Source organism: Sus scrofa, chromosome 2 (genome assembly GCF_054392235.1).
Source record: "Sus scrofa isolate SSC_HxYL_T2T_F1_AM1 chromosome 2, Sscrofa_HxYL_maternal_Yorkshire_Landrace_v2.0, whole genome shotgun sequence".
Taxonomy (NCBI): domain Eukaryota; kingdom Metazoa; phylum Chordata; class Mammalia; order Artiodactyla; family Suidae; genus Sus; species Sus scrofa.
Window position 1 is genome coordinate 119058975 of NC_139384.1, and position 23807 is coordinate 119082781.

A 23807-nucleotide genomic window follows, 5' to 3' on the forward strand; every position below is an offset into this window, starting at 1 on the left:
AATAGCAGGAAGAAGTGAGAGACAGAGGGAAGGAGAGATGAAACATCCACTTTTGTAGGTTCCTCATAAAGATTGCTTCAGGGTGGTTATTACAAGTGCAGTGAATGGCTGACATCTGGTGGTAAAACTTTGTAAAATATGTGCATAGATTTGTGCACTCATGAAAGAAGTGTTATTTAGTGAATGATGGCTCTGTCTCCAAAAAGCATACTTTAAAATGCTGCTAGTCATCTACTTTTTATGGCTACATCATGCTGTGCAGTCGGGCCACTCAAGATGGCTATTCTCCTAGTCTTTGTACCTCCTGACTCAACCAGTCCCTGTTCACCAGCATCCTACTCCCATGAACATGCTTGCTCCTTGACCCCGCTAGTGATTGTTCTAATCCTTAGGCCAGAATGGCTCCACCTGCTAGTTTATTAAAGGGAAGCATCTGCTCTCGTGATAGTCATTGGCATTGTGAGACTGTGAAGGACCTGGCTCAGCTGCTGGTTTCCATGGTAACTGATGAGCCAACCCAACATCAGTTCCCCCTATAAAATGGTAGCCTCTTCCTTCCAGAGTAGTATAGCTTGCTCTCAACCGTCAGTAGTGGTGGTGTTGCTACAGGACCTTTTGTTTCAGAGAGGTAAGTTCTCTGTTTCCAATAAACCGCTGATGTTTCTCTCCCTGTCTTTGGTCTTGGGGCTGGGCAACTACAAGGATTTCTGGTCTGCGGGTTAAAAGTTCAACAACTGAGGAACCACCCAGAGGCCACGGAAACTCCCTCGAGTACCAAGATATCGGGAAATAAGGACGGGGAATGGAAAGTTGCAGGAGTAATCCTGAGGTGGTCGTCCACTAGCTAGGGAGCCCTGTGGCAGCTGTCATGAGCAATGTCTTTCTCTTCCCTCATATTGGTGATAACTCTGTTAACCTGAGTCTCTTCAGTTTAAAAGTATCAGCTTAAACGAATCTGATTAGTATCCATGAGGACACAGGTTTGATCTCTGGCCTTAGTGGGTTAAGGATCTGGTATTGCCGGGAGATGTGGTATAGGTCCCATACGCGGCTCAGATATGGTGTGGCTGTGGCAGTGGCATAGGCCAGCGGCTACAGCACTGATTCGACCCCTAGCCTGGGAACCTCCTTATGTTGTGGGTGTGGCCCAAAAAAGACAGAAAGTAAAAAAGCAATCTTTAGCCATGGCTCCTCTGACTACAAGGGGTTAGCTGGGTGAATATAGACAAAATGCAAGCATACTCCTGACCCACACTCCTAAATAACTATAGAGACACGCTGCAGGAATTAACTCAGGGACAGGCTTCTGAATTGACATGACCTGTTTTCCAAAAGGGTGTGATTGGGGCCTATCCAAGTCCTGGAGGAAAGCAAAAAACTACTGTTGGATGTCTGTAACAGCTACATGTGATGTGGGACTCTCATGGACATTGATAATGACCAAAGAACCCATTTTGCTCGTCATGAAGTTCAGGAATACGTTGATGAAAAGTGCTATTTCCACCTGCTTTAGAACGCCCCTGCTACTGGGCTAATTGAAAGGAGATGGAAATCTGCTCTCTCAACATGTGAACCGGGGAGCTACCTCAAGCCCTGTGAGCTCTAACTGAACATCCAGGAGCAATCATCCCAGTGCCTATGCCCAGAGGCAACTCGTCAACATCAGCTGAGTTCGACTGTTGACCACCGAAGGACCACTGCTATCAGGGAGGACAATAATTCACTTTTGCCCTGGCTATAGAAACTACTTGTGAGGAGTTCCTGTTGTGGCGCAGTGGTTAACGAATCCGACTAGGAACCATGAGGTTGCGGGTTTGATCCTTGGCCTTGCTTAATGGGTTGGGGATCTGGCATTGCCCTGAGCTGTGGTATAGGTCGCAGACACAGCTCGGATCCTGCGTTGCTGTGGCTGTGGCATAGGCCAGAAGCTACAGCTCCAATTAGACCCCTAGCCTGGGAATCTCCATATGCCGTGGGAGCAGCCCTAGAAAATGCAAAAAAAAAAAAAAAACAAAAAACAACTATCTGTGAGAGGGAACATATTATAACATGGCCTTGGGGGATTTCCTCTCGTAGCTCAGCAGTTACCGAACCCGACTAGGATCTGTGGGGATGCAAGTTTGATCCCTGGCCTCGCTTGGTGGATTGGGGATTGGGCATTGCTGTGACCTGTGGTGTGTAGGTTGCAGATGTGGCTTGGAGCCCAAGTTGCTATGACTCTGGTGTAGGCCAGTGGCTGTAGCTCTGTTTCTACCCCTAGCCTGGCCATCTCCATATGCCATGGGTGCAGCCCTAAAAAGCAAAGCAAAAAAAAGGGGGGGGGGTGCTTGGAACTAGCAGCTAAGTCACCAGTGGTTGGTTTTCACCCTCTGGAGAGTAGAATTACAAAAAGACTTAAAGAGTTCACCTGCATTCTACCAAGGCCCACCTAAGAGGGCTAAAGAATTTAATCTGGACCCCCTACCAGGGAAAGGCACCACTATATTAATCCTGTGGTCCCTTGTTAGCCTCCTTCTCCAGGATTCAGCGCCAGCCATGGGAATTAAGGGTGGGCAGACGGGATTGTACTGCAGGCTAACCATGAAAACCCCAAGTAGGGGTAGTTTCATCTCAGAATGTTGTTACTGCTTGTATTTTGTTTAATGGTTGTGCTTTTCCCTGTATTAACATCTCACATTCCCTCCCATTTTGTCCCAAGTCTGAGTGGAAGGAATCAGTTCTGACTGGGTGACAATTATGAAATGAGTTTGACTGCTGGGTGAACAGCAAAATTCCATTGTGGTCGTCTGAACAACATGAAAAACTGACCTAATAAGTGCCTGGCTCCAAAATTTGCCTTGGACCCTTGATAACCTTTAGCTGTGGTTGTCTGTACCACATTTTTGGAATTTGGTTGCAGTACACCTCAATGTAACTGACCTCATGGATACCTCGGAAGAGGGCTGGACCAGCATTGTAAGGGTCGTGCAGGGTCTGTAGGGGTGGAGCGTATGGTCAGACTACTCAAGACAGCTACTCTGGTCTTTGCACATCCCTGCTTGACTAGTCCCTGATGGACCTACACCCTACTCACATGAATGTAATTGTCCCCTGCCCCAGCTAGTAATTATTCTAATTCTTAGGCTAGATGGCTCTACCTGTTAGTTTGTTAAATGGAAGCAACTGCCTTCAGGAAGGTCATTTTCCTACAAGGCTGTGAGAATGCCCCAGCTGCCGGTTTCCCTGATGAGCCAATCACTAGTAGCCTATTTTTTCCCACAAGTGTCGAAGATTGCTACCATGTCCTGCCTGCTGTACCTGCATCATTTCATGACCTTTTGCTTCAAGTGAGTAAGATCCCCCTATCCAGTAAGTCACTGATGACTCTGTTGTTGCCGCTGGGCCCTTACTTCAGTCCCGAAGCTTGCAACTACAAGCCTGAGGGGTGCAGTTTAATGCAAGCCAAGCAGGTGTGGGAAAATAACTGGAAATCATGTGTTGCTAGATACAGTATCCATGTTTGCTTTGCCAACAGAGTCACTATTCTGTAACCAGAGAATAGAAAATCATGACACCTTTCAGGTATTTTCTACATAATCACTTAAGGAGGCAGAAATAAACATAATACCAGTCAAAAATAATTGAAAATACTAATCTACTGCCATTTTAAGAAATAAGAGCAATACCATCTCCATTGCCCAGGCCTGGACCGGTCTGATTATTTAGTTTGCTCCTAGGAACCCAAAGTAAACCTTTGTGTACCTCTAAGTGCATGGAGCAGGGGAAGCTCCCTGAAGCCCAGGAGGACCTTGAAGCAACTCTGGAGAAACATTACAGAGCGGTGAGTGTGGATTCTGTGGAAGCAGAAAGCAGGAAAAGTCGAGAATTACTGAGGAAAAGAGTGCAGTTAGCTGGTGTTTCTCTCTACTGCCACCACTGACAGCTAGGTGGCAACTCAATATTAAAAACTATTGAATTTTCACCTTAAATGAGTGAATTGTATGGTATGTAAACCATCTCAACTCTTTATTGTACAGTTTTTGTTCAAAATTTTGAAGCAAGTCAGATAAACCATTGCATATGCCTAAGGCCTGCCAACTCCCAGGCATAGGGGGCCACGTAGAAATGTATTCATGCTTCTGACACTGTGTAGTGGCTCCTTCAAATCATTTCTACTCCTACCAGAGGCCTTAGTAGTTGGCTAGCTTCGCACTGGTGAGAACAGCTGTGGGTGGTCTGCTTGTTGCTGAAACTCAGCCTCTGTCCACCAGTGCCGAATAAAAATGTGAAGGCAAAAGTTTTGAATGAAGGCGAAAAAAAAATAGGTTTATTGCTTTGCCAGGCAAAGGAGGCCACAGCAGGCTAATGCCTTAAAAGACTGTGCCCTCTTTTGGAGAAGAACTGCAGGGAGTTTTATAGTCTAAAAGAGTTTCAGATAAGAATCAGTGTTGGGGCAAACAGGTATTCTTCTTTCCTGGGGGGAATCTTAGTCATCAAAGCTGGAGTCAGATCTCAGCCTGATCCTGGTGGTAGTTGTTGGGTTATTGCCCTAGAATAACGTACTTGAGAAAAGGGCATATTGATCAGAGGATAGAACAATCTAGGAAAGTTCCTGAAAAACATCATGTGCTAATCATCTTTAACCCACAGGCACCTGGGCTCAGGGTGCCTAATCTTTAGTTTACCGGTGATTGTATTTAGGATGCAATCAAACAAGGGAGAAGGACAAGAAAAGGCTTTAAGCGTTCAGTTTTAAAGTATTCATTTCTAGAGAGTTCCCCTCATGGCTTAGTAGAAACAAATCTGACTAGTATCCATGAGGACACAGGTTCTATCCCGGGCCTCACTCACTCAGTCGGTTAAGTGAGCTGTGGAGTAGTTTCGCAGGTGTGGCTTGGATCCCATATTGCTCTGGCTGTGGTGTAGGCCAGAGACTACAGCTCCTATTTGACCCTTAGCCTGGGAACTTCCATATGCTGTGGGGTGTGGCCCTTAAAAAAAAAAAAAATAAATAAAGACACATACGAAAAAGGTACTCATTTCTAAAAGAAGCATAAAGAATATAACTTTCCTCTTAGGTGTCCAAGATGCCTGGTTCCTGGAGGAGGAACCAGGATCCTGCCCCAAGGCTGTACTATTGTTGCTTGACTGTTCGTCCCTTGTATTTGCATCCCCTTCCTTCAGGCAACATTTGAACTTTCCCCCTGGAACTCAGGGAAGGCCAGGAAGGCCAAATGAGGCCCATTTCCTAAAAACAAGAAATGGGGAACACAGAATGGCTTTTGTGTCCAGGAGCCCCACAGAGCCCTGCTCAGTTACATACTTTTCCCCAAGATGTCCTGTACTGTTACCTTCGTTGCTGAGGGAGAGGCTCACAGATACGGGATGATTTTTTGTTTGGAAGTCTATGTCTCATAGCAGAATCTGCATGCCTGGTGGTGTCCTCTTGCCATGGATTAACCCCCTCCGTGTACCCTCAGGCAGATATACTTCCTACTTTAGCTGCCTCAGCTCAGGGAGCCACAGACATTGAGACGGGAAATCTACAGGAGGCCTATCAGTGGGGAGAGATTTGAAGCTAGATATGGAAAAAGTTAAACAGGTGAGTGGCGAGAACAAAATATTCAGCATCCTATTGCTTCGCTGCCTTCAATTCCCGCTCTGTCTTTCCAAGTTGTACCTGACCTTCCAGTCCTTGATCACAGTTGCAAGGAAACTCTTTTATTACTAGAACCAAACACAGCATCCTCATCTGAACAGAGATGTACATCACTAACAGGAATTCAAAGGAAGATTAGAATTAAGGACTAACAACCCCAAATTTGTGAGGGGGAATAGAAGAGAGTCCAAAGAATCTGATCCTTATTCTGGAGGGGAAAAAGCTCTCTCTAGTTTCCATATGCAAACTAAGGTAGAAATAGGAAAGTGACAGTGGAACACCTTCAGAAATTCTATATAAATGACCCTGGGTTGTAAATTCCTTAGCAAAGACAAAGACCCATGTGATGGCAAGATAGTAAATTGCTGCAGAGACTAATGTTCTGCTTCATTCAGTTTCTACTGACAGATGAGAGTGAGATTCTTGAGAACTTGTCTGCTTTATTTGCTGTCCTGTAAATGGGTTAGCAGCAACTATATCCATCAAAAGCGGAAGGGGGCAAATGCACTGCTGCCATCATTCATACAGCCAGGAACTTTGCTTAATCATCTGTTGGCTCTGCTGGGTAATATAAATTATGCCGTGAAGTATGTGTAATCAATCACCAGATGTTTCGGATCGTTGCCTCAGCAATAATTAAGAAATGGATCAGATCAATAGCAAATGTAGGTCTATGCAGCAAAGAGGACATCTGGGCCTCCCTAAAAGCATTTTCATTATTTTTTGCCACTGTGTGCAGTGGCTTGATGTGGGGTCTCAGTTCTTAGACCAGAGACGGAGCCCAGGCTGCAACAGTGAAGGCTCCTAGTTCTAAGCACTAGACCACCAGGGAATTTGCCATGTTAATTAAAGTTTTGTTTTGGAGAGTTCTGAACTATGTGTAAATGAATACTTAATTCCTATCCTCTGAACTTTAGGCTCTTATATCCAAATGTTTACCCAACAGATCCATTTGAATGTTTATCTCAAACTCAACATGTTCAAAACTAAACTTTATTCTTTCCTAAACCTGCTCCTCCAAGTCATCCTCATATCATCTACTTGCAACTCCATTCTTCTGGTTATGCAAACCTAAAAAGTGTAGGATGATCATAAATTCCTGTCTTTCTCTAAATACCTACATTCAGTGTCAGCAAATTCCATGTACTCTGCTTAAAAATAGATCAGATACCAACACCACATCCATTGTTAGCAATGCCATGATCTCTGACCAGAATTACTCCAACAGTCTCCTAAGCAGTCCTCTGATGCCATTTCTCAGTCCATTCACAATTCTTTTTTTTTTTTCTTTATTTTTTTTGGGGGCCACACCTGTAGCATATGGAGGTTCCCAGGCTAGGGGTCGAACCATAGTTGTAGCCATTGGCCTATGCCACAGCAATGCCAGATCCGAGCCGCGTCTGGGATCTACACCACAGCTCATGGCAATGCGGGATCCTTAACCCACTGCATAAGGCTAGAGATTGAATCTGTGTTCTCATGGATCCTAGTCAGATTCGTTTTCACTGAGCCAAGACCGGAACTCCCTCCATTAACATTTCAACTTTTGTGTCATTTTTCTCAAAGTTTCACTAAGTTACCATATTACTCAATAATGGATTCCACATATATTCTATACAGTGGCTTACCAGGCCTGAAACAATTTATTCTACTCCCACTGTCTCTCTTACCTCTTGTTATAGTCCTTATTACTCTGTTTTAAGAATCCTGGGCTCCTTACTATTCCTCAAAACACCAAACACAGGAGTTCCCGTCTTGGCATAGTGGTTAACGAATCCGACTAGGAACCATGAGGTTTTGGGTTCGATCCCTGACCTTGCTCAGTGGGTTAAGGATCCGGAGTTGCCGTGAGCTGGGGCGTAGGTTGCAGACTCGGCTCAGATCCCATGTTGTGGTAGCTCTGGTGTAGGCCGGTGGCTACAGCTCTGATTCGACTCCTAGCCTGGGAACCTCCATATGCCAAGGGAATGGCCCAAGAAATGGCAAAAAGACAAAAAAAAAAAAAAAAAAAAACCACTAAGCACAAACCCCTCTGGACCTTTGCACTTACTGTTTCATGTCTCTGAAATACCCTTCCCAGGTATGCACATGCCTCCTTTTCTCAGTTCCAAACTTTGCCATGTCTCACCTTCTGTAAGTTGATTTTTCTGCTCCCTATTTTTTCTTTTCTTTTTCTGCTTTATAGGGAAAATATGGAGGTTCCCAGGCCAGGGTCAAATTAGAGCTACAGCTGTCAGCCTATACCACCTGCTAGTGCGGGACCGGGGCCACCTCTGTGACCTACACCACAGCTCAGTGCTGGATCCTTAACACATTGAGTGAGGCCACGGATTGAACCTGAACCCTCGTGGATACTAGCAGGGTTCATTACCACTAAGCCACAACGGGAAATCCTCTGCTCCCTATTTTGTTTCTGAATTCCTCTATGACTTTTTTTTTTTTTTTTGTATTTTTGTCTTTTTAGGGTCACACCCACAGCACATGGAGGTTCTGAGGCTAGGGGTTGAGTCAGAGCTGTAGTTGCCAGCCTATGCCACAGGCACAGCCACTGAGCCAGGCCAGGCATCAAACCCACAACCTCATGGTTTCTAGTCGAATTCTTTTCTGCTGGGCCATGATGGGAACTCCCTTTTATGCTTTTTAATATATCTTTATTCATTTTTATTGCTGTTAAGTATTCCATTGTATGAATATGCCACATTCCATTCATGCCTTCTGTTGTTTCCAATGTTCTGCTATTAGAGAATTTCTCCTTGAACATGGCTCCTAATGCAAAATTACTGGAGTATATAAGTTTGCACATCTTCACTTTTGCCATGTAATGCTGAATTGTTTTTCCAAATAGTTGTTTCAACTTAAACACCAATAACATATAATTATATTTTTTGCTCTCATCCTTGCCAATATTTTAAATGATTCCCAACCTGATAGGTTTTAAATCATCTTTAAATCATGGTTGTAATTTGCATTTCTTATGGCCATTAATGAGACTCAGCACCTTTTCATGTGTTTATTGGCTGTATCTGGATTTCAGTAGGGAACAAATGACAAGTTGGGATAATCAGATGGTCTAAGTACAAAGATATGTATGATGTAGGAGAAACCCATGCTATTATGAATGTACCTGTTTCCATACCTAGATCCCAAAATTACAAGAAGAGGAGAGGTTCCTAGAAACACAGAAGCATAGTTTTGTAAAAGAAGGACTTTTAGTTGAAAAAAATAGCCAGAATGAGGATGGCAACAAGGAGAACAAGTCTCAACTTGTCATTCTCTTCCTTCCTTCTGATCTTCTGCCAGGAATCCCCCCAGTCAAATCTGCTTGAAGTCAGAAGGAATGGCAACTCTGTGAGGCCAGGATTCTGAGGCACAGGTGAAAAACAATGAGAAGCTGTGCCTATTCAAGACTTTTGGCTGTTTTTATATTAGGTTATTTTTTCCATATTGACTTATGTTCTTTATGTGGACAATTGTTTTCTTTTTTCTTGCCTTGTTATGCTGGCCAGAGCCTCCAATACAATAGCAGTAATACTTGTTCGTGATCTTAGAATCTTTTAATGTTTTCCTTATTCACTATAAATGCTCACTATAGTTTTTGTCTTAATAATACATACTTTATCAGGATAAGGAAATGCCCTTCTGAGTTTGCCAAGAGGTTTTTAAATTTCAAATGGATGTTAATATTCAGCAAATATTTTGTCTGCATCTTCTAGATCAAGAGCCTACAAACTACTATGCCACAGGCCAAATCCAGTTGACAATTTTTTTGGGGGGGGGTTAAATAAAATTTTATTGGAAAACAGACACACCCATTTGTTTAGTATACATGTATGGCTGCTTACACTATGATGGCAGAATTGTGTAGTTCCAAGAGAATAATTGGCCTGCAAAGCTGAAAATATTTGCTACCTAGCTAAGCCCTTAATAGAAATGTTTGCCAACTAGGTGATTATGTAACTTTTCTTTTTTATTTGCTTATGTGATTTTGCTGATTGTTCTCAAATCACATGCCCAAATCCATTCTCTGCCTTTTTCTGCTTTTTCTTAGGAGGCTACTTTTATTGCTTGCATCTCCAAGCTCCCTTGCCCCTGGCTTCCCATTGGGGCTAAAAAGTGAGAGGCACTAGCAAGAGATGGGAGGGTGGTATCCTCCAATGGTCATAGTTTTGATAATAGATGTTACAGCTCTGACTTGTTCTGGTTCAGGGAGAGGCTGTTGTTCTTTATGACTTCCACCACTGATGGTTAAACTCTCTCTTCCATAAATTTATCTCTCACTGGGCATTTCCACTCCTTGCCCGCTCAGGCTTAGAGGTTTCTAGCGATTGCTGGTTACCTAATGTCCTGCCATCCCTTGTGGGTTTCATTAACATTTAAATAGTTCCTTAAATTTTCTTTAGTTAAAATCATTTTATGTGTTTGATCTCTCTTTTTTTTTTTTTGCCAGGTCTCTTAGAAATGCAGTCATTAATTAAACCAACCTTGCATTTTTGAGATCCACTCAAGTTGGTCATAATGGATAATTTTATGTGTCTCTAGACTCAGTTTGCTAATTTCTCTTTAGGTCTTTGTATTTCTGTTTATAAGAGAATGACCTGTTATTTTCCTTTCTCATTGCGTCCTTTTCAGATTTTGATATTGCACCCTCATACAAAAGATGTAAGGAGTGGTCCTTCTGTTTCTACACCATGAATAGTTTGTGTAAGATTAAAATTATGCGTTCCTTAGATTTTGTTATAAATTTCTGATAAAATCATCTGGCTTATTCTCGAGCCACTTTTGTAGGCTAAATTTTTTTTAAAATTCCAGTTTTATTAAGGCTTCAAATTTACTGAAATAAAGTTATAATATCATGTCTTCGAAATATCTGCATTATATGTGATTGTGACCATTTTTATATCACAGTATTGTCTATTTATAAATTCTCTAGGTTTACTCCTTTAATTAGGACTTGGCTAGATTTATCTCAGTGTTTTCAAAGAAGCAACTTTGGCTTGGTCATTATAAGCTTATTTTCCATTCCATTACTTTCTATTATCTTCATGATTTTATTTATCTTTTTAGGTCCATACCTGCAGCATATGGAAGTTCCCAGGCTAGGGGTCAAATAAGAACTGCAGCCACTGGCTTATGCCACAGCCATAGCAACGTGGGACCCAAGCCACATCTGTGACCTACATCACAGTTCACAGCAGTGCCAGATCCTTGACTAACTAAGCGAGTCCAGGGGTTGAACCTGTGTCCTCATGGATACTAGTTTTCATTAACTGCTGAACCACAACAGGAACTCCTCTATTATCTTCACGATTTTAAATCTTCTGTTTTCTTTAGGCTTACTCACTCCCCCCCCCCCCCAAATTTTAAAAGTATAGTTGATTTACAATGTTGTGCCAACTTCTGCACAGCAAAGTGACACAGTTATGATATATATACATTCTTTTTTATATTCTTATCCATCATGTTCTATTCCAGAAGACTGGTTATATTTCTCTGTGCTATACAGTAGGACTTTGCGTTTATCCTTTCTAAATGTAATAGTTTGCAAATACTAACCCCAAACTCTCAGCCCATCCCTGTCTGTCCCTCTTCCCTCTTGGCAATCACAAATCTGTTCTCTGTTTGTGAGTCCATTTCTGTTTGGTAGATAGGCTCATTTGTATAATATTTAGATTCCACATGTATATTCACTTGTTCATTTTATACCACATTAAATTGGCTGCTTAGCTCATTACTTTATAACCTTTATTTTTCCAGTATAAGCATGTAAGTTTTAAGTTTTCCTCTGAGCACAATTGAGCTGTATTGCACAAACTTTTTTAAACAGCTTTATTAAGATATAATTCACATGCCACACAATTTTCCTCTTGTCAGAACTAACAGAGGCTTCACTAGGATGTGGAGAGGATAGGAGTGAAGTTGTCATTGGCTATCTGGTTTCCTCCAGCAGCTACACCAGGCCAAGGAAATGACTTTCTTCATTATGTATTCTTTTCAAGGCCTGTCAAAGTATGGACAATGAGGTGGTCAGATGAGGGAAGTACTCTGGACCTAATGCTCCTTAACTTCTGAAGTTGTGGGTGAGTACACAAAAGTAATAGTATTAATGGTGGGAAAGGGTGAGGAAGTAAGGAAAGGAGTGACATTGAGGGACTAGAGAAAGCAGAAAAACTATTGGACCTGGGCCTCGTGGTCACAGCAATCTGCCAACTTAGAGACGTAAATTTGATGGCATTGAATTGATCTCTGCCTGTTAAAAGTCAATTGCAACATTTCGCAAAACTGGTATTTCTGCTCAATAACAGATGTATCTGTAGAAAACAAAAATTTGAAAAAATTGCTTTTTAAATGCTTATCTTGGCTTTTAATTATTAATCATAATGGTTAGAAACTCCAGCTGGAAGTGGTCCAGTCCTTTTTAGACCTCTGAACAAAAACATTATTCGGGAGTTCCCGTCATGGCGCAGTGGTTAACTAATCTGACTAGGAACCATGAGGTTGCGGGTTCGGTCCCTGTCCTTGCTCAGTGGGTTAAGGATCCGGCGTTGCCATGAGCTGTGGTGTAGGTTGCAGACGCGGCTCGGATCCTGCATTGCTGTGGCTCTGGCGTGGGCTGGTGGCTGCAGCTCTGATTAGAACCCTAGCCTGGGAACCTCCATATGCCGCGGGAGCGGCCCAAGAAATGGCAAAAAAAAAAACCTAAAAAAAAACAAAAACAAACAAACATCATTCGAACTTTCTTAACAGTCAAAAAAATACATGGAAGAGGTTTAAGGTAGGGATCCCAACAAGCTGTCTGTCCATAGTACTACCAGTGAGATTCTAAAGATCAGATGTAGGCAAAGAAGTAGATTCATTAAGAAATGCCGGTCAAGGAGTGCCCATCGTGGTAGGGGAAACAAATCCAACTAGAAACCATGAGGTTGTGAGTTCAATTCCTGGCCTCCCTCAGTGGGTTAAAGATCCAGCGTTGCCATGAGCTGTGGTGTAAGTTGCAGTCGTGGCTCAGATCTTGTGTTGGCTGTGGCTGTGGTGTAGGCCAGCAACTATAGCTCCAACTGGACCCCTAGCCTGGGAACCTCCATATGCCGAGGGTGCGGCCCTAAAAGACAAAAGACAAAAAAGAGAGAAAAGAAATATCAATCACAATTTAAATTGCACTGCAAGCTGTAGCAGGGCAGAGATAATTGTTTCTCATTGATAGATCCTCAGTGCCAGAACAGCACACAGACAGAGTAGATGTTTAAAGCATATGTTTTTTGAGTGTGTGAATGTATCCCATAACTCAACATCGTAAGTTTGGTATGTTTTCTTTGCTAAATCTTAGTGAGTTATTTCTTTTTTTAAGATGGTGACATAAGAAAAATTTTACACATGAAATGCTAATCATGATACTTAATAATTTTTCCAGTGAGGAAATAATTCCCATTCAAAAATATTTTTCTTTTATTGTAGCTCACCATTTCCCCTTCATTATCATGTTTTCAAATGTTCATAAAAATACCACAAGGTGGCATACAAAACCTCATTAAGACATCGGAATTTTTGTGGTTAAAATTTTACTGTATATTTAGAGAAAACCTTCCTTAAATCGAGGCAAGAGGGACCTCACTCTGGACCTTTTGCTTGAGGATAGGGCTCTGTCCCCCTTGAGCATATGTCCCTCCCTGCAGGGTGAAAAGGCCACAAGGGCCCAGGGATGTGCCCCTTCCCAGTTGGGAGAGGGAGAATCTTTCAAAGGCCTCCCTCCCAGAAGGGTGGACAGAGAGCTGGTGAGCACATCCCAAAGGCCTGGACCTGTCAGAGAGTGCATCTGCATGAGCTCAAAAGGGGTGGCAGTAGAGGGGAGTGTTGTTCTTGGGAAAGGACTGCGCTAAGACAAAGAGCATTCTTTGTCACCAACTCTCTCTGCTTTGCCATTCATTAGTGTGAGGCTTGAGTCTAGGAACTCTAGGAATCTTAAGGCATATTTGTCAAGGTAAGAGTAGTTCATTAGCTCTATTTATAACTTTTAAACATTTAGGTACACAGTATACCATTCTCTTGACAGGGCCCTGCAAACGTTAGAGACAAGACTATAGGCATAGAATCTAGAGGTATTTTCTATGTGTTTACTTAAAAATCTATATTTGGAAACTCTGCGTCAGAATCCTGAAGCTTCAGTAATAAAATCATCATTTTGTTTGAATATATTGGCTATTTATCAGGAAATTTCATCATAAATGGCCTTTAAAAGAGTTTGCAAAGAATGATGAGTATGGCAGCTATTGCAGCTATCCACTAATATTCTCATTTTCCTCCTTCAAGGAATATAGCCTGACTATTAGGCATGACTATGTGACTAGTTTGTCTTTTTTTGTTTGTTTGTTTTTTGGGGTTTTTTGTAAGTACTTGAGTTTAGACTCTAACAATTTTATTTTATTTTTGCTTGTGACAAATTGGAGCTACAGCTGCCGGTCTACGCTACAGCCACAGCAACATCAGATCTGAGCCACGTCTGTGACTTACACTGCAGCAGCTCACGGCAATGCTGGATCCTTAACCCACCGAGGGAGGCCAGGGATCGAAGCTGAAACCTCATGGTTCCTAGTTGGATTCATTTCTGCTGCACCATGATGTGAACTCCTAGACTCTTAACAATTTTACTGAGATATAGCTCTCATAAAATTCACCCTTTTTTTAAAAGTATATAATTCAGTGGATCTTGGTGTTTTCAGAGTTATGCAACCATAGCTATTAACTTTAGAATGTTTTTATCACCACAAAAAGAAACCCACATCCATTAGCAGCATGTGACGAGGTTTGATCATTGTGAGTGGGAAGGATGTGCATAATTACACAACCAAGTCTGTTCACAGCTAGTGCTCTCTTCAACGTGTTCTCCCCTTGCCATGGTGACTGCTGTGTTAGAGGTAAGGTTCCTTCAGCCTGCATCTTGAAGTAATGATGAAAATGGAGCCTTAATGAACCATGGGGGTGGCTAAGAAATAAAGCTCCATTGTTTTAAGACAATAAGATATTGGGGTGGTAGACAGAACAGTGGAGCCCAACATGACCAGTGCACACAGATTAAGGTCTGTTTGATGGGAAAGTAATCAGGGGATGTAGAATCCTTTTAAAAATGTTTAGAAATGACTCATTACTAATTACCCATTTACAATGGAAAAATAGGCTTATTTTGAGTCAGATGGTCATTGAAGAAAAGTCACCTCATTTGAGGTGAGCAAAGGACACTTGACCATTTACATTTACCAAAGAGAAGGTTCAGTATGACTCAATCATGAACTTTTTTCTGCTAATGGAAGCATGACACAGGTATCACTGAGACAACAATTGTTATGGTTTGTATTGAAATTCTTTGACCTAGAATTTATTTGGTCGGTGGTATAAGATGGGAGTCCTTGTTTTTTTCAGTTTTCCTTTAGCCTATATTAAACATAATTTAATCTTTGTTCTTAAATGAGTAATTGCAGTACCTTATTTTCATTTTGACTATCACTGTTCAGTATGGTTGATGCAAAAAAATATGAGCTCTTCTTTAGATCTTAAGACATGCTCCATTCATTATTATTGCTATCAGCATAGTTCAGCCTCCAATTAACTATTATCTCTTGAAAGTCATATCAACTAACCCTCTATGTTTTGCTTCTTTCCTTCTCTAATCCTTTACTAGCTGCCAGATTAAACTTCCTAAAACGTAGTCTGGATCATGATACATCTCTATACAAAGACCTTTAATGGCTCTCAGAAAATTAAAGTTTTTTAACTAGGTATTTTTATTACTTTGCCAGGGCTACTGTAACAAAGCCACAATCCTGGTAGCTTATGCAAAAGGTAACTGTCTCACAGTTCTGGAGGCTACAAATCTAAAATGGAAGTGTTGACAGGGTTTGTAACTTCTGTGGGCTGGGAGGAAGAGTCTGCTCTGTGCCTCTCCTTTAGTTTCTCATAGTTTTCTGGTAATGGCTGGTATTCCTTGGTTTGTAAATGAATTGGTCCAATCTCGCCTTATCTTCACGTGGCATTCTCCCTGACTCTGACCAAATTTTCCCTTTGTGTAAGGATATCAGTCACACTGGATTAGGCCCCATTCTATTCCAATATGACCTCATCTTAATATCTGCAATGATCTTATTTCCAAATAAGGTAACATTCTAAGGTCCCAGTAAGTTCCTAGGGGTTTAGGACTTCAACATGGAATCTGGATAGGGAGACACAATTCAACCCATAGCAGTGTTCGAAGCCTTCCACAAGGTTTCCTACTTCCCCTTTAGCTTTATCTCCCCATACCTTATTACTTCACCTTATACTGGAGGCAATTTAGACAACAAAAAGCACTGCCTTTCCGTAAATCCTAATAGTACTTTCTGTCTCTGTGCATTTCTTTCTTTTTTTTTTTTTTTTTAAAGCTTTTTAGGGCCACACGCACGGCCTATCAAAGTTCCCAGGCTAGGGGTCGAATCGAAGCTGCAGCTGCTAGCCTGAGACACAGCTACAGCAACACAGGATCCAAGCCACATCTGTGATCTACACTGCAACTCATGGCAACGCTGGATCCTTAACCCACCGGGTGAGGTGAGGGATTGAACCTGTGTCCTCATGGATACTAGTAGGGTTTGTTACAGCTGAGGCACTGCGAGAACTCCTCTGTGCATTTCTTTTCCTCTAATTCTTCTGTACCTTCTCACCAAATCCTATTCATTTTTCAGGATCACGCTCAAACAATCCTTCTTCCATAATCATAAACCTAAGTTTCTTACCCAGAAATAATCTTTTTTTTTTGGCCTCCCTAAGTATATTATTTGCACTTCTCTTTTGGAATTTAGGATCTAACTTGTAACTTCTGTTGTACATAGCTTATGTGATCAGATAAAGTACACACAGCTTTTATTTTTCCTATAGTGTTCTTTAATGTGGTTTATAACAAAATATTTGTTGAGCAAAGTTATAACTATCATAGAAATTATACTTTAAAAATCCTTGGGGTTCCTGTTGGTGGCATGGCTGAAATGAATCTGATTAGGAACGATGCGGTTGCAGGTTTGATCCCTGGCCTTGCTCAGTGGGTTAAGGATCCAGCACTGCCATGACCTGTGGTGTGGGTTGCAGACGCAGCTCAGATTCCGTGTTGCTGTGGCTGTGGCATAGGCCAGAGGCTACAGCTCTGATTAGACCCTTAGCCTGGGAACCTCCATATGCAGCCGGTGCCGCCCTAGAAAAGACAAAAAAAAAAAAAATTATATATACAATTTTATAATTACAATTATTTTATAATTTTTGACTTTAATATATACTATGAAAATGCACAAATGTTTTCAAATCAATACATCGTTTCAGATCCTAATCCCGAACCTAACAATGTGAAATTATCAGTATAATTAAACAACTCAATTTTTTTCTACAATATTTACATAAGTTCCAATGACAGAGAAAGAGGTTTTACTTAACACATTTAATAAATAGTTATTAAAGCCATTCTAAGTAGTTCAAACTTATTTTTTTACAAGAGGGGAATATTCCAGTAAAAACCACAAAATTTAAAACTGAAAGTGTGGTACCAATAAGTAGACAAATTTTGAGCTGGAAAGTAGTTTACTTCCTAAGAAGCAGGCATGCTTTGCCTGTTCTCTTTTAGAAGAAAAAAATGAATTCTATATATTATATGTTTACTTTGCCATATATATATTTGCATATTATATATGCAAATATACTTTGCAAATATAACATATTTGCATAATATATATGCAAATATATATATATATATTTGTACTGATTCAAATGCGGCACAGTTTTAGATAAATAGTTATAAAATAAATCTTCCAGATTTAGTCACTACAAGACAGAATGGAAAAGACAGCAAGATTCAAGGAGATACATTTTCTAAATAAACACTTGAAGTGAATTTTGGTGTTTACTAACTCAAGTACTCAAGGACTTGGTTTGAAGAGTCCAACAGACTAAAAGTCTGCTTTTCAAGGGTACTATGATCTTCTATCAATGGAGAGATTTTGGCATTTCTATATTCTAAAAGTTCACGATCTTTGCTTGATGTCAGTAATTCATTATCGACTATTCCAATAGTTGCATCTTCTACCAGAATATTTGCTTGGTATGCTCCAACTGGAATTTCAGGCAATCCAATGTAGTCATGATCTGCCACGACTGAACCTTGTAAGAGATAAAGACTGTCTGAAAAAAAGAAACATAAGTTTGCCTTTTATAATTACAATCAACTGTAATTTTAAAATTAAATAATGCCAATAAGGAACAAATTCATAAGTAACAGAAATTAACTATCAAGATTAATTTCTGGTGGATTCTCTTATATCCCACATAAATATAGAGACCAAAGAATAAATAAAATACCTAAACTTGACGTTTTGATACATTAAGTAGTTTAGGAGAGACCAAAGATTTTACAAGAGCAAAGCTCTTGTCTTTGATAGGTGTGAGTGAAGGAGGTAGAAGGGACTGAGAATCACAGGACAGATTAAAAACAAATGTTATAAAACTATACTTTCTATGTTAATAGCCTTAATATATTTTTTGCAAAGCCTTTATGAGTGAATGGGGTCTTGAAAGATGTTTTAACAAATATAATTGTTAAATCCTTTACAACTTTAGAAAATTCTCTAATCTTTATTAAATCCATATTAGGACAGTAATAACAAATTGCTACATGAAGTTACATAAATTGCTACATAAATTGCTTTATGAAGTTATAAAGATAAAGTTTCTGGAGTTCCCGTTGTGGTGCAATGGTTAACGAATCCGACCAGGAACCAGGAGGTTGTGGATTCGATCCCTGGCCTTGCACAGTGGGTTAAAAGTTCATGACCACAGCGTTGCCGTGAGCTGTGGTGTAGGTTGCAGATGCAGCTTGGATCCCTTGCTGCTGTGGCTCTGGTGTAGGCTGGTGGCTACAGCTCCGATTAGACCCCTTGCATGGGAATCTCCATATGCTGCAAGAGCAGCCCTAAAAGAGGCAAAAAGACAAAAAAAAAAAGATCCTAGAATTAGACTTATGTGACAGGAATGTGAAAGTAGGTAGGATATAATGAGTTAGACTAAAAATTTAGCTTACTTAAGTCTAATTTAATACCAAAATGCTCACAAACTTGTAGGTGTAGCTAAACTAAAATTCATACTGAAATATTGACAAGGAAAGTCAAGCATTTTATTCTATTTTGAACAAATTTAACATGATAGCAAAGCAGCAGCACCTTTATAAATAAAGGTTAATGTATGTAAAAGAATTCCTTCCTACCTAATGTTTTAATTCATTACAACAAGGAACTATTCCACCACAGCTGATTAACTTCCTAGACCCCTGTTTTCTCTTTCTGGATTTTCTCCCAAAACATTAACAGATTCTCTTAAAAGTTTTAATAGCTCAAAATGAACATTAACTAATTAGATTAGAGATCAGTGAATGTTTCTAGAGCAGATAATTTGTTAACATATCCTGGGACATGACGCCACCCTACTCATCCTTATACTAATATCTAAAAAGCTAGATGAACCTATTCCAATCCTGGAAGTTATAAATTTTTTTTTTTTTTTTTTTTTTTTTTGCTATTTCTTGGGCCGCTCCCGCGGCATATGGAGGTTCCCAGGCTAGGGGTTGAATCGGAGCTGCAGCCACCAGCCTACGGCCTAGGCCAGAGCCACAGCAACGCGGGACCCGAGCCGCATCTGCGACCTCCACCACAGCTCACAGCAACGCCGGATCCTTAACCCACTGAGCAAGGGCAGGGACTGAACCCGCAACCTCATGGTTCCTAGTTGGACTCGTTAACCACTGCGCCACAACGGGAACTCCTGGAAGTTATACATTTAAGAACTTTAAATTTAGAAAGCTATGCTCTCTCCCAATAGATGGCATAATCAGACTTGGGTTTATATGGACATTTAGTTTTGTCCATTTTCTCCTTCATTAGGCAAAGTGTACTTGGTATTTTAGTTTTAAGAGGTTTTCCAAGTTTAACTCCACCTATTTCGACTGATGGAAAAGTTGTAATTTGATTGAAAATGCTGTTAAGACACATTTATGATGGAAATTATGAATAATTCAGGGTGGCTTTTAAAAAATGTCCTATAAACATGTATTAGCTGGTAAAATATGGATAGATGTAAAGCTCTTAGAAATTATCACTTCGATTTCTTGGAAATGCATTCAAAGACCTTGAGCATAAGCAACTCCTAGTTATAACAGACCTAGAAACAAATAGACTTTAATATGTAAGTAATATATAATCAGTATACACACACACACTTTTTATTTATTTTTTTATTTCTTAAAGTTTTACAGAAGTATAGTTGATTTACAATGTTGCGATAATTTCTGGTACACGACAAAGTCATTAAGTTAAACACATATCCATTCTTTTTCAGATTCTCTTCTCATATAATTTATCACAGAATATTGGGTAGATTTCCCTGTGCCATACTATACCACAGGTCCCCTATGACCATCCATTCCATATACAGCAGTGTGCATAGGCCAATCCCAAATCCCCAATCTGTCCCATCCCCCTTCCACCCTGCTTGTCCCCATTGGTAAGCATAAGTTTGTTTTTGAAGTCTGCGACTCTTTGTTTTGTAAAGAAATTCATTTGTATCTTTTTTTGTGGACTCTACATGTAAGTGATGTCATATAATGTTGTCTTTCTCTGTGTGACTAACTTCACTTAATGTAATAATCTCCAGGTCTATCCATGTTGCTGCAAATGGCATAATTTCACTGTTTTTTATGGCTAATACGCCAATGAATATATGCACCAAATTTTTAAAAAATTACTCAATGAATTTATTACATTTATAGTTGTACAGTGATCACAATCTAGTTTTATAGGATTTCCATCCCACAATGCCATGCACCACATATTCTTTATCTGTTGCTTTGTTGAATATTTAGGTTGCTTCTATGTCTTCATTATTGAAAATAATGCTGCAATGAACATTGGGATGCATGTATCTTTTCAAATTACAGTTTTCTCTGAATATAAGCCAAGGAGTGGTATTGCTGGATCATATGGTAGTTCTACTTTATAGTTTTCTGAAGAACTTTCATACTAGTCTCCAGAGTAGTTGTACCAATTTATATTCCCATCAACAGCGTAGGAGGGTTCTATTTTTCCCTACCTTCTCCAGCATTTATTCTTTGTAAACTTTTTGATCATGGATCATTCTGGCTAGTGTGAGGTGATACCTTACTGTAATTTTGATTTGCATTTCTCTCATAATTAGTGATGTTGAACATCTTTTCAAGTTTTTTTGCCACCTGTTAAGTCTTTTTTTTTGGAGAAATGTCTACCTAGATCTTGTGCCCATTTTTTGATTGGGTTGCTTTTTGACATTGATCTGCAGTAGTTATATATTTTGAAGATTAATACATTGACAGCCACTTCATTTGCAAATATTTTCTCCCTTTCTGTGGGTTATCATTTTATTTATGGTTCTTCTTTGCTGTGCAAAAGCCTTTAAGTTTAATTAGGTCCCATTTGTTTATTTTTGTTTTTACTTTTGTTACTCTAGGAAGTGGATCCCAAAAGATACTGCTGTGGCTTATGTCAAAGAGTGTTCTGCCTATATTTTTCTCTAAGAGTTTTAAAGTGTCTAGTCTTACATTTAAATCTTCAATCCATTTTGAGTTCTTTTTTGCGTATGGTGTTAGAGTTTTCTAATTTCATACTTTACATGTGGCTGTTCAGTTTTCCCAGCACCACCTGCTGAAAAGACTGTCTTCTTCCCATTTTATATTCTTGCCTCCTTTGTTGAATATTAGTTGACCATAGATGCCTAGGTTTATTTCTGGCTTTCTATCCTCTTCCATTGATCTATATTTGTTTTTATGCCAGCACTATATTGTTTTGATAATTGCAGCTTTGTAGTAGAGTCTGAAGTCAGGGCGCCTGATTCCTCCAGCTGCTTGCTTTGGCTATTTGGGGTCTTTTGCGTATCCATACATTTAAAAATTTTTGGTTCTAGTTCTGCAAAAAATGCCATTTGTAATTTGAAAGGGATTGCACTGAATCTGTAGGTTGCCTTGGTTAGTACATTCATTTTGACAGTATTGATTCTTCTAATCCAAGAATATGGCATATCTTTCCATCTGTGTCATCTTCAATTTCTTTCAACAGCATCTTATAGTTTTCAGAGTACAGGTCTTTTGTCTCCTTAGGGAGGTTTATTCCTGGGAATTTTTTCTTTTTGATGCGATGGTGAACGGGATTGCTTCCTCAATTTCTCTTTCTGATCTTTTGCTGATGTATAAAAATGAGAGAGATTTCTGTATATTAATTTTGTATACTGTAAATTCATTGATCATCTCTAGTAGTTTTCTGGTAGCATCTTTATTTATGTACAGTATCATGTCATCTGCAAACAGAGCTACTATTAATTCTTTTCCAACTTGGATTTCTTTGATTTTTCTTCTCTGATTGCTATGGCTAGGACTTCCAAAGCTATGCTGAATAAAAGTGGTGAGAGTAGACACATTTGTCCTGTTCCTGATCTTAGTAGAAATGCTTTGTTTTTCACTATTGAGAATGATATTAGCTGAGGGTTTGTCATATATGCCCTTCATTATGTTGAGGTAGGTTCCCACTATGCCCATTTTCTAGAGGGTTTTTTTAAATCAGAAATGAGTGTTTGATTTTCTCAAAAGCTTTCTACACATCCACTGAGATGACCATATGGTTTTTATTCTTCAATTTGTTAATGTGTTGTATCATGCTGATTGATTAGTGGATACTGAAAAATCCTTCCTCCCTGGGAAGGATTTTTTCATTATGGTATATGATCCTTTTAATGTATTTTTGGATTTGGTTTGCTAGTATTTTGTTGAGGATTTTTGCATCTATATTCATCAGTGATATTGGTCTCTCTATATATAAAATTATTATTTTTTTTTGGTGGTATCTTTGGTTTTGATATCAAGGTGATGTGGCCTCATAGAATGAGTTTGGAAGCATTCCTTCCTCTGCAATTGTTTTGGAATAGTTTCAGAAGGATGTTAAATCTTGTCTAAACATTTGATAGAATCATCTATGAAGCCATTTGGTCCTGGACTTTTGTTTGTTGGAAGTTTTTTTTTTTCTTTTCTTTTCTTTTTGGCCACTCTGTGGCATATGCAGTTCGCAGGTCAGGAATCACATCTAAGTTTCAGCTGTGACCTGCACCACAGCTGTGGCAACACCAGATCCTTAACCCACTGTGCTGGGCCAGGAACTGAAACTCAGTCCCAGTGCTCCAGAGATGCTGCCGATCCCATTGTGCCACAGTGGAAACTCCTGCAGGACGTTTTTAATCAGAGTTTCAATTTAAGCACTTGTGATTGGTCTGTTCATCTTTTCTATTTCCTCCTTAGTCAGTCTTGGAAGATTGACTAAGAATTTGTCCATTTCTTCTAAGTTGTCCATTTTATTGCCATATAGTTGCCTGTAGTAGTCTCTTGTGATCCTATGTATTTCTGTGATATCCACTGTAACCTCTCCTTTTTCATTTCTAAATTTATTGATTTGGGCTCTCTTCCTTTTTTTCTTGATGAGTCTTGCTAAAGGTTTATCAATTTTGTAGATCTTTTTAAAAAACCAGCTTTTAGTTTCATTGATCTATTTTTCATCTCTATTTATTTCTTCTCTGGTCTTTAAGATTTCTTTCCTTCTACTAACTCTGGGTTTTATTTGTTCTTCTTTCTCTAGCTGCTTTAGGTGTAAGGTTAGGTTATTTATTTGAGGTTTTTCCTGTTTTCTGAGGTAAGCTTGTATTGCTATAACCTTTCCTGTTAGAACTGCTTTTGCTCCATCCCATAGGTCTAGGATCATGATGTATTTGTTTTCAGGTATTTTTTCATTTCCTCTTGGATTTCTTCAGTGATGCATTGCTTGTTTAGTAGCATAATGTTTAGTCTCTATGCGGTTGTGGTAAATTTTTTTTTTTTTTTTTTTTGCAGTCTTTTTTCTTGTAGTTGATTCCTAAAGTGTTGTGGTCAGAAAAGATGCTTGATATGGTTTCAATTTTCTTAAATTTACCAAGGCTTGATTTGTGGCCCAGCATATGCTCTATCCTGGAGAATGTTCCATGTGTGCTTGAGAACATGTATTCTGCTTTCAAATGGAATGTTCTATAAATAGCAATTATGTCCATCTGGTCCAATATATCATTTAAG

General features: G+C 39.7%; 1 protein-coding gene across 10 annotated transcripts in view; it reads right to left on the reverse strand.

Moving 5' to 3' along the window:
• Positions 1 to 16901: 16901 nt before the first annotated feature.
• The window catches only part of GIN1 (gypsy retrotransposon integrase 1), a 35683-nt gene continuing 28777 nt past the window's right edge, over positions 16902 to 23807 (reverse strand). For 7 of the 10 annotated variants that reach the window (XM_085014190.1, XM_021084588.2, XM_085014194.1 and 4 more), the window contains one exon: positions 16902 to 17824. In XM_085014190.1, coding sequence (XP_084870316.1) covers positions 17550 to 17824 — 275 coding nt within the window. In that variant the 3' untranslated portion in view covers positions 16902 to 17549. The remainder of the gene's footprint in view (positions 17825 to 23807) is intronic. The other 3 variants (XM_085014192.1, XM_021084587.2, XM_085014193.1) reach the window with 1 other exon arrangement.